This window comes from Rhinoraja longicauda, chromosome 31, assembly GCF_053455715.1.
Source record: "Rhinoraja longicauda isolate Sanriku21f chromosome 31, sRhiLon1.1, whole genome shotgun sequence".
Lineage (NCBI taxonomy): Eukaryota > Metazoa > Chordata > Chondrichthyes > Rajiformes > Arhynchobatidae > Rhinoraja > Rhinoraja longicauda.
Genome location: NC_135983.1, coordinates 3,515,400 through 3,531,716, shown reverse-complemented (window position 1 = coordinate 3,531,716; position 16,317 = coordinate 3,515,400). Strand labels below are relative to the sequence as shown.

Sequence of the window (16,317 nt, the reverse complement as noted above, 5' to 3'; positions counted from 1 at the left end):
GTTGATGCTGGTCCATTAATCATGCTACTTTGGGCAGTCTTTCAAGATCATTGCAGGCACAAGAGACTGTAAATGCTATGATCTTGGGCAAAAAGTCTGGTTGTTCTGCTATCGGAAGGATGTCATTTATTTGGAAAGAGTACAACCGAGATCTACGAGGACGTTACTGTCCCTGGAGGGTTTTTTCCAGTATGATTGTCTAGTGATAGTTTATATTCACACATTGCTGGGAGGTGATTTGTTTTGCTATTCTAATTTCTTTGTGCCACAGTTGTTGAAAGCAGGGTGTGCAATCTCATTCTATTCGTGTTGTTATGTGGGGTATTCATATACGTATACATACAATATAATTGGCATACATGCCTTCTAAAGTTGCGTGTTTTTTAATGTAGTCCATTATTATGTAATGCTTCCATTTGGAAGTAATTAATTGTAGTAAATTACTTGAGTTAATTATTGAAGTCCTAGATTGCAAGAAGCTGCAGCAGATTCTCTTTTTTCAATAATTAAATATCCACTCATTTCCCTTAATTTCGCATGGTGCCTTCTCTAAGCAGGCACAGTGGCGTAATGGGAAAAGCTGCTACCTCACCGTGCCAAAGACCCAGGTTAAATCCTGACCGCAGGTGCTGTCTGTGTGGAATTTGCACGTTCTCCCTGTGACGGTGTGGGTTTTCTCCAGGTGCTCTGGTTTCCTCCTCCATCCCAAAGTTGTGCAGGTTTGTAGGTTAATTGGCCTCTAAATTACCCCGTGGGTGTGTGTGGGAGTAGATGCAAAAGTAGGATAATATAGAATTAGTGTGAGCGGAAGATTGATGGTCGGCGAGGAGTCGGTGGGCTGAAAGGCTTGTTTCCATGTAGTATCTCTAAACTAAACTACATACATTACTGTAACTTACCATCTGATTGTTTGGACTAATTTGTTATCAAGTAAGTAAAGGCTTCATTCCGAGACACCGTTTTTAAAAAAAAATCAGTTTGTATTCAGCCCTTTTGATCAAATGGGAAGGGATTAAAAGGTGTTTGTATTTAGAGGGGCCCATGTGTCCTTGTACATGAATTACTGAAAGTTACCATACAGGTAGGTGAAGTGATGGGGAGTCCAATGATATATGTTGGCCTTTATTGCAAAAGGCTTTGAGTAGGGACTTTTTCCCCAAATAATATTAGTCCCTGGCGCGAATACTGTGTTCAGATCTGGTCTCTCTAAGAAAGGATAAACCTGTGATGGAAGGTGCATTAGAACCAGCCCATTCTGCTTACTTGGCTTTTTTCCTATTAGTGCAAGTTCTTCCAGACCAAAGCCTTTGATTACAAATCCATTGGGCAGTGATCAGCACAGAACATCATGCAGGTGCTGCAGGACAAGGATTCGATGGATTCTGTGGAGTGGTTCCCTGAGCAGACTGCCCAGCTGCAGTAAAATGTGAGCATTGTCAGGGTAGTGTGGATCCTTGGTGATAGTGAGGTCAGTACCTGTGATGGACTGTGCAATGTTCACCGCTTCTTGTAAATTAAGCAGACTTTGACACATACTAAATTCTTCTGTAGTTGACAGCATAGATGTGGGGCTGGTGTTTTTCCAGGTTGGCGTGTCTCGAACCAGTGGTCACAGTCTCCACCTTGGGGTTGGTCATGAAATAGATGGGAAAAAAATCTTTACCGGGGGTAGTGAATTCTTAACTTAAGGAGGGCTATGGCAAACCTGTGCTTAGTGCAATCAAGCCAAAGAAATGTTAAAATATTGAGATGATTGAAGAATAAGGGATTAATGCAGGAAAGTGCTCTTGGAGTGAAAGATCTGCTGTCCATTACAAAGCAGGCATGATGGGGGGAGGTGTGGGGAGGCTAAATGGCATATTACAATTTATGCTCTTATGTATTAACTTTAATCAAATGCAGCCCTCACTCTTTCTATTTCCTGTATGGGGATTTGATTTTACAAGCCAAAGCTGTCTTGATAAGTTTTTATGCTGCAAAGACATGAGAGTAAATTGCTGGGTCATGCCCTTAAATTAGGGGGGGAAAGGCATTAAATGGCATGTTGTGAAATGTTTGTTTTCTCAAGGGCACAGGTGTAAATGGACATGTTATTCCAATCTTCTGTGGTCTATTACTGTTGCCACATTACGACGTTGCTTGGAATCATGCTTTTAAACTGAAAATTAATTTTGGATGAAGGCTATTTGTAGATCAAAGACACATGGGACTTGGGTTCCCAGTGTTGGGAATGAACTTGTGGAATTAGTTTTACTTTCTGAAGGGGGTAAAATAATTCTCCTTGGAAACAGAATATTCGCACAGAGCTTTTTAACCTGGATTTAATGCACAGAATTAACAAAATTGGCTCAGATGTTATGCTGATAATGCCAAGGCTAATAGGACTCGTATTATAATATAGTAAAGCTGACAGCAACTTCCAGCATCTGCACTTCTGTCATTAAATTGAGAAATCCAGACCTTGCCAAGGGCTATTTCAGGGCTCCTGTAGATGCACGGTGACAGTCCTTGCCAGTAAGTACGACTCTAAAATGATCATGGTCATGTGAGGGTGAAGCAAAGCTTGTTTACTTGTCCCCACAAGCTGGGGAACAGGGCAACATTCAGTGTTAGATGAATGCTTTACCCTAAAATAAGTAAGAATTACTCCAAAGCAAGCACACATTTAATTTCACAAATACAGACTCCCTGATTTTCTCCAAGTCAAAATGTAATTTATCTTTTCTCTTGTCCCTCTTGATCATTAAATGTACATGCTTTAAATCTAATTTGTGTTTTCCAGTTTAGACTGGGTGAGTCAACTAGTCAACCATTCGAACAACCATGTTTTAAACTCGGATTCCCAGTTCTATACCTCGGCTTGCACTAATTTAGTCTTCACTCAAAAACCTATGGTAATTTTAGGTGACCTTTTGCAAGATAAGTGTCAAGTGCTTTTCCTTCAACAATAAATTATAGAACCATCTTCTGTTAACCCGTGTTTAACGTGTAAATCAGCTGGATATTAAACATTTTTTATTCTGAGATTTTTCTGCATGCTAAATCTGATTCTTTCTTGCAGGGTAGTTGTGGCACTAATTAAGATTTTGAATCAAATTTTCCAACAAGGTTGGTTCAACTGGCTAGCTGCAGTGTGCATGTCAGCCCGTGCCAGACATCTAAGCTTCTGCGTTGTGGACATCGCAGCTGCATGCTTCTGACACTTGGACAGGTTTATGCTTCAGGAAGGTCCGGAGGGGCTCTGGCTAGGCACAGGCAATTGGGGCTAGTTTGGTCAGGCATGGATGGAGTTGGGCTGAAGGGCCTGTTTCCATGCTTTTTAGCTCTTCATGACCTATCATTATGCCTTGGATTTGCTATCAAGTGAAGGAGCATTAGGCAGGGCATAGCAGTGCAGTCAGGAGAGCTGCAATCTCACTGTTGCAGTGACCAGGGTTTAATCCTGACCTCTGCTGTCTGGGTAGTATTTGCACTTGCTCCCTGTGACTCCATGGTACTTTCTCCAGCTACTCCAGTTTCCTTCCACATCCCAAGCATGAGTGGATTGATACAGTAATTTATACTGTAAATTGCTCTAAATGTAGATGAGTGGTAGAATCTGGGATGAGTTCCTGGGACTGTGGGGACAGTAAAATGGGATGTGTAAATGAATACCTGATTGAATACTTAATGATGGTTGTGGACTTAGTGGGCCGAAGGAACTGTATCTGTGTTGTATCTCTCTGTGACTTTATATAATATCCCCAGCTTAGTGGTTGGTTGGACTTTGTGTCTTTCCCATCAGCTACCCACTAGTCACATATGGGCCCACAGTATGGGCCCATTCATTTGAACGTGATTTCTGACTTTCATCTAACAGTTGCGTTTGGCTAAATTTTTCTTTTCCTTTTATTTCAATGTATTTTTTCAATTAACAGGTTATGTATATAATAATTCTGAACTACTTTCAATAATATTTAAATTTTCCACTCCGTTCCAGATGTCTATGATCACCGACATTTGGAAGCAGTAAAATACATTCTGAGCTGTCAAAGGCCATCCGGTGGCCCATGGGCAAGTGCTCCAGTTCCTGCTGCTCGTGTCCAAGTGTGCCTTGCAGAAGGAATGGCTCAATAATATCAGGACTGAGGGAGAGCCATGCAGCAGCAGACCATTGCCACAGCTGCAAAGGCAACAACTACAAGACATAGACTGGGATCATTGACGTCTGGCCTAGGAGCTTTTGGCAAGGCCAGTAGCAAACCTTCAGCACTCTATCGTGCTTTAAGGCCAAAAGTTCTTCATTTAATTGACAGTGTATGTAACATGGAAACCAGACTATTTTCCAGCATGTAATTGCAAATGCTTTACTTTTAACTTGAGTCAATGTCTTATTACCCTACTCCCTCGGGTTTTCACCACATTGACATTTGCCGGCATTGCCAGTTTCATAAGCGGTTAAAGCTTGACTTTCAACTTTTTAAAAAAATCATAAGAGAGAAGAGTTGTTTTTCTGCTGGTTTTGTGTGTATTTGATTGAGAAGGTGGGACATAGATTGAAGTCCGATTGACTGAGCAAGAGGCAGAGTAGCAAATAAGAGACAAGCATGGTACGGCAAAGTAGACCCCAGCAGGAATGACGGTGGTGCAGCAATGTCAGGACTTTTGGGAGCAATTTGGAAGATGCAGGATCTTTTCATTCCCAAAGAGGAAGAGAAATTCTAAGGGGAGAATGAGGCGATTGTGGCTGACGATGGAAGTCAAAGACAGTATAAAACTAAAAGAGAAGGCATGTAACCTTGCAAAGATTAGTGGGAAGCTAGAGAATTGGGAAGCTTTTAAAAACCAACAGAAGGTAACTAAAATATGAAATATGAAGGTAAGCTAGGCAATAATATAAAAGAGGATAGCAAAGGCTTCTTCAGGTATATATAAAGAGTAAAAGAGAGGCAAGAGTAGACATTGGACTGCTGGAAAATGGCGCTGAAAAAGTCGTAATGGGAATAAAGAAAGGGCAGATGAATTGAATAAGATTTTTGTGTCAGTCGTCGCAGCAAAAGACACCAGCAACCTGCCTGAAATTCAAGAGAGCCGGGAGGCAGAAATAAGTGGAGTTTCTATCACTAAGAAGAAGGTGCTTGGGAACCTGAAAGGTCTGAAGGTTAACGTCCATTTGGTCCAGGTGACTACACCCCAGGGTTCTGAAAGAGGTAGCTTTAGAAGAAGTCTGAAAAAGGGTCTCGACCCGAAACATCACCCATTCCTTCTCTCTCGAGATGCTGCCTGACCTGCTGAGTTACTCCAGCATTTTGCGAATAAATACCTTCGATTTGTACCAGCATCTGCAGTTATCTTCTTATACTACAGGTATTAGTAGTGATCTTTCAAGATTCACTAGAGTCAGGAGTTGTCCCAGAGGACTGGAAAATTGCGTATGTTACTCTGCTGTTCAAGAAGGGAGCGAAGCAAACGAGGGGAAACTACAGGCTGGTTAGACTGACTTCAGTGGTTGGTAGGATTTTAGATTTAGAGTCCATTATTAAAGATGAGGTTTCCGAGTACTTAGAAGCACATGATCAAATAGGCCAAAGTCAGCATGCCTTTGTGAAGGGGAGATCTTGCCTAACAAATCTTTTGGATTTTTTTAATCAAAGTAAATAGTAGGATAGACAAAGGAGAGTCAGTGGATGTTGTTTGTCTGGGTTTTCAGAAGGCCTCTAAGGTGTTGCACGTGAACAAGATAAATGCCCAAGATATGAGAGGAAGTATATTAGCATGGATAGGATGTTGGCTGGATGGCAGAAAGCAAAGAGTGGCAATAAATAAGAAAAGTCAATGCAATTTGTGCACTTATTTTGTGAGGACTAGAGTATAAAAACGGGTTTGTAATGCTGAGGCACTGGTCAGACTGCATGGAGTATTTTGAGCAGTTTTGATCCCAATATCCAATGAAGAATGTGCTGGCTTTCTTCCAGAGGAAGACCACCTGGGTCCAGACGAGGTTTATGAGATGTAAGCTGGGGATGATTGAGTTAACCCATGATCAGCCTTTGATGGCACTGGGCCTGTACTCGCTGGAGTTTAGAAGGGTGAGGGGGGATCGCATTGTGAAAGGCCTGGATTGAGTGGATGTGGAGAGTATGTTTCTACTAGTGGGAGAGTCTAGGATCAGAGGCCAAAGCCTCAGAATAACAGGATATACCTTTAGAAAGGAGATCAGGAAGCATTTCTTTAGTCAAAGGGCGGTGAATCTATGGAATTCATTGCCACAGACGGCTTTGGAGGCCAAGTCATTGCGTATTTTTAAAGTGTTGACAGATTCTTGAGCAGTAAGGGTATCAAAGGTTATGGTGAGTAGGCAGGAGAATGAGGATGAGAGGGAAAGATAGATCAACCATGATTGAATGGCAGAGTGAACTCAATGAGCTAAATGGCTTAATCCTGCTCCTTTGGCATGTGAACTTATAGAAACCTAGAAAAATAGGTGTAGGAGTAGGCTATTCGGCCCTTCGAGCCAGCACTGCCATTCAATATGATCATGGCTGATCATCTAAAATCAGTACCCCGTTCCTGCTTTTTCCCCGTATCCCTTGATTCCTTTAGCCCCAAGAGCTAAATCTGACACTCTCTTGAAAACATCCAGTGAATTGGCCTCCACTGCCTTCTGTGGCAAAGAATTCCACAGATTCACAACTCTCTGGGTGAAAATGTTTTTCCTCATCTCAGTCCTGAATGGCCCCTCATCTCTGTCCTAAACTGCAGTAGGACCTCCTTGATCCTAAACTCAAATCATCTCGCAATGAAGGGCAAAATGCCATTAGCTTTCTTCACTGCCTGCTGTACCTGGATGCTTGCTTTCAGTGACTGATGTACAAGCACACCCAGGTCTCGTTGGACCTCCCCTTTTCCTAATCTGACACCAAAAACACTTGTTTTTGAGCCTGATTTGTTTGTTGACACTAAAGTAATGGCAGGCAAGCTGGTGCACTGTGTTTCCTGCAGGATGTGGGATGGTAGGGACACCGCTGGAGCTTCTGGGAGCTACACCTGCAAGAATTGTGTCCAGGTGCAGCTCCTGAATGGACGTGTTGTGGAGTTGGAGAAGCAGCTGGATGACCTCAGAGCCATCCGGGAACAAGAGACCTACTGTGAGGCTGTCACGCCAAGGGTCCAGGTCGAGCGAAGGTGGGAGCCCGTTTCAAAGGGGAGTACACGTGGAATACTGGAGACCACGGTAGCTGTGCCTATTGCAAACAGGTACACCCTCTTGGGAGCTGTCGGGGCAGAAGACGCTTCCAGTCCGAGCGGCGGACAGGTCGGTGGCTCTAATCCAGGCAAGGAGACCCGACCGGGGAGACCGAAGTCGGGAAGAGCCATAGTAGTGGGTGACTCCATTGTCCGAGGTAAGGACAGTAGATTCTGTGGCCGCAGGTGGGACTTGAGGATGGTCTGTTGCCTCCCTGGTGCCAGGGTTCAAGACATCATGGATCGGCTTCAGAACATCCTAGCAAGGGAAGGCGATCAACCAGAAGTAGTTGTGCACGTGGGCACGAATGACGTCGGGAGGAAGAAGGAGGTGCTGCAACGTGAGTTTAGAGAGTTGGGAAGAAGACTGAGAAGTAGGATGTCGAAGGTGGTTATCTCTGGATTGCTTCCTGTACATCGTGCTGGTGAAGGCAGAAACAGAGAGATCGGGGATATGAATCTATGGCTGTGGGATTGGTGCAGGGATTTAGATTTCTAGACCACTGGGATCTCTTCTGGGGTAGGGGTGACCTGTACATAAGGGATGGATTACACCTTAACAGCAGGGGGACCAACATTCTGGCAGGCAAGTTCGCTAGTGTTACACGTGTGGCTTTAAACTAAGTAGTGGGGGGGAGGGATTGACAAATTGGGAATATGAACATGGAGTTAAAGGGGAGGTGAACACAGGAGAAATTGCAAAGGACTCTAGAATAAATGGGAAGGAAAGCTCCAGATGGGATAAGAGAGTAAGGTCAGGGCCAATGGTGACCGGTGTGAGAGGGGAGGTGAATACCGAAGTTAAAGTGTTGTATTGAAATGCTTGAAGTATAAAAAATAAAGTGGATGAGCTTGAGGCTCAGTTAGACATTGGCAAGTATGACGTTGTGGGAATTACAGAAACATGGCTACAAGAGGACCAGGGCTGGGAACTGAATATTCAGGAGTATACGACGTATCGAAAAGACAGACAGGTGGGCAGATGGGGTGGGATTGCTCTGTTGGTAAGGAATGATATTCACTCCCTTGCAAGGGTGACATAGAATCAGGAGATATAGAATCAGTATGGATAGAAATGTGAAATTGTAAGGGTAAAAAGACCCTAATGGGAGTTATCTACAGGCCCCCAAACAGTAGCCTCGACATAGGGTGCAAGTTGAATCAAGAGCTAAAATTGGTATGTCGAAAATGTAATGCTACGGTGGTTATGGGAGATTTCAACATGCAGGTAGACTGGGAAAATCAGGTTGGTACTGGACCCCAGGAAAGGGAGTTTGTGGAGTGCCTCCGAGATGGATTCTTAGAACAGCTTGTACTGGAGCCTACCAGGGAGAAGGCAATTCTGGATTTAGTGTTGTGTAATGGACCTGATCTGATAAGGGGACTCAAGGTAAAAGAGCCATTAGGAGGCAGTGATCATAATATGATACGTTTTAATCTACAAATTGAGAGGGAGAAGGGAAAATCGGAAGTGTCAGTATTACAGTATAGCAAAGGGGATTACAGAAGCATGAGGCAGGAACTGGCCAGATTTGACTGGAAGGAGGCCCTAGCAGGGAAGACGGTGGAACAGCAATGTCAGGTATTCCTGGGAATAATGCAGAAGTTGCAGGATCAATTCATCCCAAAGAGGAGGAAAGATTCTAAGGGGAGTAAGAGGCACCCGTGGCTGACAAGTGCAGTCAAGGACAGCATAAAAATAAAAGAGAAGAAGTATATCATAGCAAAGAAGAGCGGGAAGCCAGAGGATTGGGACTCTTTTAAAGAGCAACAGAAGATAACTAAAAAGGCAATACGGGGAGAAATGATGAGGTACGAAGGTAAACTAGCCAATAATATAAAGGAGGATAGTGAAAGCTTCTTTAGGTATGTGAAGAGGAAAAAAATATTTAAGGCAAATGTGGGTCCCTTGAAGACGGAAGGAGGGGAATTTATTACGGGGAACAAGGAAATGGCAGACGAGTTGAACCGGTACTTTGGATCTGTCTTCACTAAGGAAGATACAAACAATCTCCCAGATGTTCTAGTGGCCAGAGATCCTAGGGTGACGAAGGAACTGAAGGAAATTCACATTAGGCAGGAAATGGTGTTGGGGAGACTGATGGGACTGAAGGCTGATAAATCCCCAGGGCCTGATGGTCTGCATCCCAGGGTACTTAAGGAGGTGGCTCTAGAAATCATGGACGCATTGGTGATCATTTTCCAATGTTCTATAGATTCATGTGGATTGGAGGATAGCTAATGTTATCCCACTTTTTAAGAAAGGAGGGAGAGAGAAAACAGGAAATTATAGACCAGTTAGTCTTGACATCAGTGGTGGGGTAGATGCTGGAGTCAATTATAAAAGACGAAATTGCGGAGCATTTGGATAGCAGTAACAGGATCGTTCCGAGTTAGCATGGATTTACGAAGGGGAAATCATGCTTGACTAATCTTCTGGAATTTTTTGAGGATGTAACTAGGAAAATTGACAGGGGAGAGCCGGTGGACGTAGTGTACCCTGACTTTCAGAAAGCCTTCGACAAGGTCCCACATAGGAGATTAGTGGGCAAAATTAGACCACATGGTATTGGGGGTAGGGTACTGGCATGGATAGAAAATTGGTTGGCAAACAGAAAGCAAAGAGTGGGGATAAATGGGTCCCATTCAGAATGGCAGGCAGTGACTAGTGGGGTACCGCAAGGCTCGGTGCTGGGACTGCAGCTATTTACAATATACATTAATGACTTGGATGAAGGGATTAAAAGTAACATTAGCAAATTTGCAGATGACACAAAGCTGGGTGGCAGTGTGAACTGTGAGGAAGATGCTATGAGGTTGCAGGGTGACTTGGACAGCGTGTGTGAGTGGGCGGATGCATGGCAGATGCAGTTTAATGTGGATAAGTGTGAGGTTATCCACTTTGGTGGTAGGAAGGCAATTTATTATCTGAATGGTGTCAAGTTAGGAACAGGAAACGTACAACAAGATCTGGGTGTCCTAGTGCATCAGTCACTGAAAGGAAGCATGCAGGTACAGCAGGCAGTGAAGAAAGCCAATGGAATGTTGACCTTCATAACAAGAGGAATTGAGTATAGGAGCAAAGAGGTCCTTCTACAGTTGTACCGGGCCCTGGTGAGACTGCACCTGGAGTACTGTGTGCAGTTTTGGTCTCCAAATTTGAGGAAGGATATTCTTGCTATTGCGGGCGTGCAGCATAGGTTTACTCGGTTAATTCCTGGAATGGCGAGACTGTCGTATGTTGAAAGACTGGAGCGACTAGGTTTGTATACACTGGAATTTAGGATGAGAGGGGATCTTATTGAAACATATAAGATTATTAAGGGGTTGGAAACGTTAGAGGCAGGAAACATGTTCCCAATGTTGGTGGAGTCCAGAACCAGGGGCCACAGTTTAAGAATAAGGGGTAGGCCATTTAGAACAGAGATGAGGAAAAACTTTTTCAGTCAGAGAGTTGTAAATCTGTGGAATTATCTGCCTCAGAAGGCAGTGGAGGCCAGTTCTCTGAATGCTTTCAAGAGAGAGCTAGATAGAGCTCTTAAGGATAGCGGTCAGTGGGTATGGGGAGAAGGCAGGAGTGGGGTACTGATTGAGAATGATCAGCCATGATCACATTGAATGGTGGTGCTGGCTCGAAGGGCCGAATGGCCTACTCCTGCACCTATTGTCTATTCAGATAATAATCTGCCTTCCTGTTCTTGCCACCAAAGTGGATAACCTCACATTTATCCACATTATACTGCATCTGCCCACTCACCCAACCTATCCAAGTCACCCTGCATCCTCATCGCAGCTCAGACTGCCTCCTAGCTTTGTGTCATCTGCAAACTTGGAGATGTCACATTCCCTCGTCTAAATCGTTAATAGACAATAGGTGCAGGGCCATTCGGCCCTTCGAGCCAGCACCGCCATTCAATGTGATCATGGCTGATCATTCTCAATCAGTACCCCGTTCCTGCCTTCTCCCCATACCCCCTGACTCCGCTATCCTTAAGAGCTCTATCCAGCTCTCTCTTGAATGCATTCAGAGAATTGGCCTCCACTGCCTTCGGAGGCAGAGAATTAATATATATTGTAAATAACTGGGGTCCCGGCACCGAGCCTTGCAGCACCCCATTAGACACTGCCTGACATTCTGAAAAGGACTTGCTAATTCCTACTCTTTGCTTCCTGTCTGCCAAGCAGTTTTCTATCCATGTCAATACCCTACCCCCAGTACCATGTGCTCTAATTTTGCACATTAATCTCTTGTGTGGGACCTGATCAAGGGCTTTTTGAAAGTCCAGATACACCACATCCACTGACTCTCGCTTATCCATTCTACTTGTTACATCCTCAAAACATTCCAGAAGATGAGTCAAGCCTTCATAAATCCATGCTGACTTTGACCGATCCCGTCATTACTTTCCTAATGCACTGCTATAACATCTTTAATAATCGACTCCAGCATCTTCCCCACTACCAATGTAAGGCTAACTGGTCTATAATTCCCCATTTTCTCTCTCCCTCCTTTTGTAAAAAGTGCTGTTACATCGGCTACCCTCCAGTCCACAGGAGCTGATCCAGTCGAGAGAACATTGGAAAATAATTACCAATGCATCCACGATTTCTAGGGCCTCCTTGAGTACTTTGGGATACAGGCCATCAGGCCCTGGGGATTTATCTGCTTTCAGTCCAAACACCATTTACCTAACACCATTTCTTGACTAATGTGGAATCCCTTCAGTTCCTCCTTCCCACTAGATCAGGGGTGTCAAACTAATTTTCACCCCGGGCCACATCAGCATTATGGTTGCCCTCAAAGGGCCGGTTGTAACTGTAAGACTGTATAAATGTAACTAATCCTTAACATATTGTTAAATAACTGCCTGCATTTGATTATTATTTATTGAAATGAACAAATATTGTACATGCATTAACATAAATGTAAAAATATATGTAAGCACATTGACAAATTGGGCCCGTTCCTCGTAGGGTTTCCATTGCGACCTGGGGAAATCGCGTTTTTTCTTTAAAAAAAATTGTCTCTTAAAAAAAAAAAAATGAATCTCAATGGGGGGGGGGGGGGGGGGAAGAGGGGAGGTGGAGGGGTGGGTGAGGAAGGGAAAGGGGAGAGGGAGCCTCTGACACCGTCCTGCCAGCGGCCATCTTCTTTCTCCTTCACTGTGGAGCCGTGCTCCTCCAGGGGAGGGGGAGCGCAATTAAAGGCGGTACAGGGAAGGGGAGAGGGTGTGACCGAGTACCCAAAGCCTCTCCTGTATTGGTGTAGCATCCTCAACCCCCTACTCAATCCTCCTTATCCCTCCTCTCCCTACCCCCCACTCTCCCATCTTCCCTGACCCCCACTGTCCCCTTTCTCCCCAACCCCCACTCTCTCATCCCCCACCAAAACCCCCTCCTCCCCCCCCACCCCTGCTGTCCCTTTCCCCCCACCCCTCCTCCCCACCCGCACTCTTCCCTCCTCCCCACCCCACCCTCCTCCCCAGTAGCACTCTCCCTCCCACCCCCACTCTCCTCCACCCCCCATTCCACCACTCTCTCCTCCCCCCACCCCCCCATTCTCTCCTCCCCAGTCTGGGAGCGTCGGGAGGGGAGAGAAGCGGGGGGAGAGAGGCGCTGCGGGAGGCGCGCAGTCTGAAGTCGCGATGGGCCGTCGGTGGCAGCGGCCCTCGTCGACGCCGCCATCGGTGGAAGGGGGGACTCGAGGACGCCGTGCGTGGGTTGAAGGGACGGAAGGGAAGGATGAGGACCATCAGTCCGACCATCTCCCTCCTGCTCGGAAGACAGTGTCCCCCGGGTGTGGGAGAGCGGGGAGAGTGAGGGGAGTGACGAGAGTGAGGAGAGTGAGGAGAGGGGAGGCGGTGATTGCGGGCGGGCAGCTCCGCTAACGGCATCCATCTTGTGTGTGCGAGTGAGGAGCGGCCGTGCCGTGCTGGTGACGTCAGACACACAGCACTTGGAAAAAATGTTTAGAAATGAAAGTTTGAAAGTTAAAAATGTCTGTAACTTAAAAGATATACGACCAATGACAATTAAGCTCTCGTGGGCCACATAAAATGACGTGGTGGGCCGCATTCGGCCCGCGGGCCTTGTGTTTGACACCTGTGCACTAGATCCTCGGTCCCCTAGTATTTTTGGGAGATTGTGTCTTCCTTAGTGAAGACAGAGCCAAAGTACTTATTTAACTGTTCTGCCATTTCTTTGTTTCCTATTATAAATTCACCTGTTTCTGATTGTAGGGGACCTACATTTGTCTTCACCAATCTTTTCCTTTTTACATATCTGAAGAAGCTTTTAGAGTCAGTTTTTATAGCCTCTGCAGGCTTTCTTTCATGCTCTTTATTCCCTCTTAATTAACCCCTTTGTCATCCTCTGTTCTAAATTTCTCCCAGTCCTCCAGTTTGCTGCTTCCTCTGGCCAATTTATGTCTTTTCCTTGGATTTAACACTATCCTTCATTTAGCTGGTTAGCTGTGGTTGAGCCGCCTTCCCCGTTTTGTTTTTTCACCAGATAGGGGTGAACAATTTTTGTTCATCTATGCGGTCTTTAAATCTTTATGAACTTTTACTTCCTATTACTCCTTTCTTTTTGTAATCTTTATTTGGATTAATATTTTGTTCTAACAATGTGATTACTTGTCTTTATTTATTAGCCAAGCAAATGGACAAAATTGACTCTCCATTTCTTAAACTGTTCTATTTTCCAATGTTTACCTCAATTGTTCTGTATTAAATGTAAATCTTTCAGAAGCCAGATGAATATTTTTATTGTTTGCCTGGAATAATGGAATGTAGTTCAATTTTAAAATCAGCCATTTGAAATTGACTACAGAACATTTTATAATCTAACCAATCGTTCTTTAATTTTTTGAATACTTTGGAATGTACACAATGCAACAGCATGTGTACTTATTATCAGATGAGGTATGGAAACCTTTGATGTGAGAATGCTTCCATAAAGTTCCTTGTAGCTGGCTCATTGGAAGCATGAACTGAGATGTATCCTGACACAACAGATGTGCACTATTCAATCAATGAAGAAAAGGAAAGGCCATCTGGCCACTAAGCAATGAATACCTGACTTACAATTAATTGTGTGCTTGACCCACCACCTACAAATCTCCAATTTTTTTTTGTACTTTCCTGGTGATGCTCTTCTTGAGTCCTTAATTGTAAGTGTGTTCCTGTTCATACAATAATATATTTTTGTTTATAAAGCTGAGTTGTGATAGTGCAAAATTGAAATTCAGATGGAAAAATATGCACACAAGGAACCACAGATGCTAGAATCTTGAGCAAAACACTGCTGGAAGAAGTCTGATGAAACATCACCTGTCCATTCCCTCCACAGATATTGTCTGACCCGCTGACATCCTCCAGCACTTCGTGTTTTGAGCATTATGAATTATTTTCCAGTGTTAAATGATGGAGTTTTGAATTTAACAATACCTCTTTTGTTTTTACAGTAAAGTAAGGAACAAGAATCTCTACCTGGCCACATTTGCTGCTGTTTTGGGACCCCTCAGTTTTGGATTTGTCCTTGGTTATAGTTCTCCTGCAATTCCAGAACTGCAGTCCACTCTAAACCCAAATCTGAAACTTGATTCCACTCAGGCTTCCTGGTTTGGGGTAAGTTTAACTTTTTAACTTTTCTGTGATGCATAAATGAGCATGTCCTTAAGTAGTTGCTTGTCTGATTTTATTCATTGTAGAAACAAGGGAGACAAAATGCTGGAGTAACTCAGCAGGTCAGGCTGCATCACAAAAAAATAGACACAAGAACCTTCACAGAGTCTGAAGAAGGATCCCATCCTGAAACATCACCTATCCATGTTCTCCTGCGATGCTGCCTGACCCACTGAATTACTCCTGCACCTTGTGTCTTTATCCACTGACGAATGTTTTCCTGCTACTAAAATAGACCAATTGATTCCTCAACACTTTTCCATTCCTCTCACCCAAGGCATTTGATTGGTGATTATTGCACATTTATGTAGTAGCGTGTTGGTATCCCACCTTATTTGTTAGGTAGAATTTTAAGATGACTCGTGTGTCTCAATCTGTTGCCATGTTTCCCTTTACTCCTTCCCCTACCCTCCAACTCTATCTTCTAGTTGTAACAATATATGATGCTCGTCCATTGCTTATTAATAATGCTTTACCATAAAACACAATTACTTTGTTATTCATAAAAAAAACAAAAGCATAAATGCTTTGAAGATGTGACCAAAAAGGTTCCTTGAGTGACATCACATATAGATTGGGTGATCAAAAAGGCACATTGTCCTTCATCAGTCAGAGTATTGAGTACAGAAGTTTGGAGATCATGTTGCACTTTTATAAGATATTGGTGAAGTCGCATTTAGAGTATTGTCGTCAATCTGGAAAGGGTGCAGAGAAGATTTGAGGATATTGCCAGGATTCGAGGGCCTGAGCTATAGGGAGAGGTTGAGCAGGCTAGGATTATTTCTTGGAACGCGGGAGAATAAGGGGGTGATGTTAGCGAGGTGTATAAAATCATGTGGAATAGATTGGGTAAATGCACCGTCCTTTGCCCAGAGCAGGGGAATCAAGAAGCACAGGGCATTGGTTTAAGGCAGGGGTGTCAAACTCATTTTAGGTCACGGGCCGGAATGGGCAAAATGCGACCATGCGGGCCAGATCAGTTGTGCACACGCGAACGCATGCGCTCGTACTCCCACAGCTTTCGTTGCCTTCGTTTTCTCAACCTGCTCTCCAGTGTCTCAGTCTCTGCTATAACTACGAAGTGTTTCACTTTACGAATTTTGTTTCTTATGAAGAAGATTGCCGAGCAAACATTACTTTTATGATTGATATCTAGGCCCTAGATAGAGTGGATGTGGAAATAATGTTTCCAGTAATAGGAGAGTCTAGGACCAGAAGTCACAGCATCAGAATAAAAGGTCATACATGCAAAATGGAGATGAGGAGGAATGGGTGGTGGATCTGTGGAATTCATTGATACAGACAGCGGTGGAGGTCAAGACATTGGGTATTTTTGAGGCAGGGATTGATAGGTCTTGATTAGGTTACAGAGAGAAGACAATAGATTGTGGTTGAGAGAGAATGGCAA

The 16,317-nt window shown here is 44.1% G+C and overlaps 1 protein-coding gene across 1 annotated transcript in view; it reads left to right on the top strand.

Moving 5' to 3' along the window:
- slc2a8 (solute carrier family 2 member 8) overlaps window positions 1-16,317 on the top strand; it is a 47,738-nt gene that overhangs the window by 12,689 nt on the left and 18,732 nt on the right. The window contains exon 2 of the mRNA XM_078426109.1: window positions 14,690-14,852. Within this exon, the coding sequence (XP_078282235.1) occupies window positions 14,690-14,852 (163 nt within the window). The remainder of the gene's footprint in view (window positions 1-14,689; window positions 14,853-16,317) is intronic.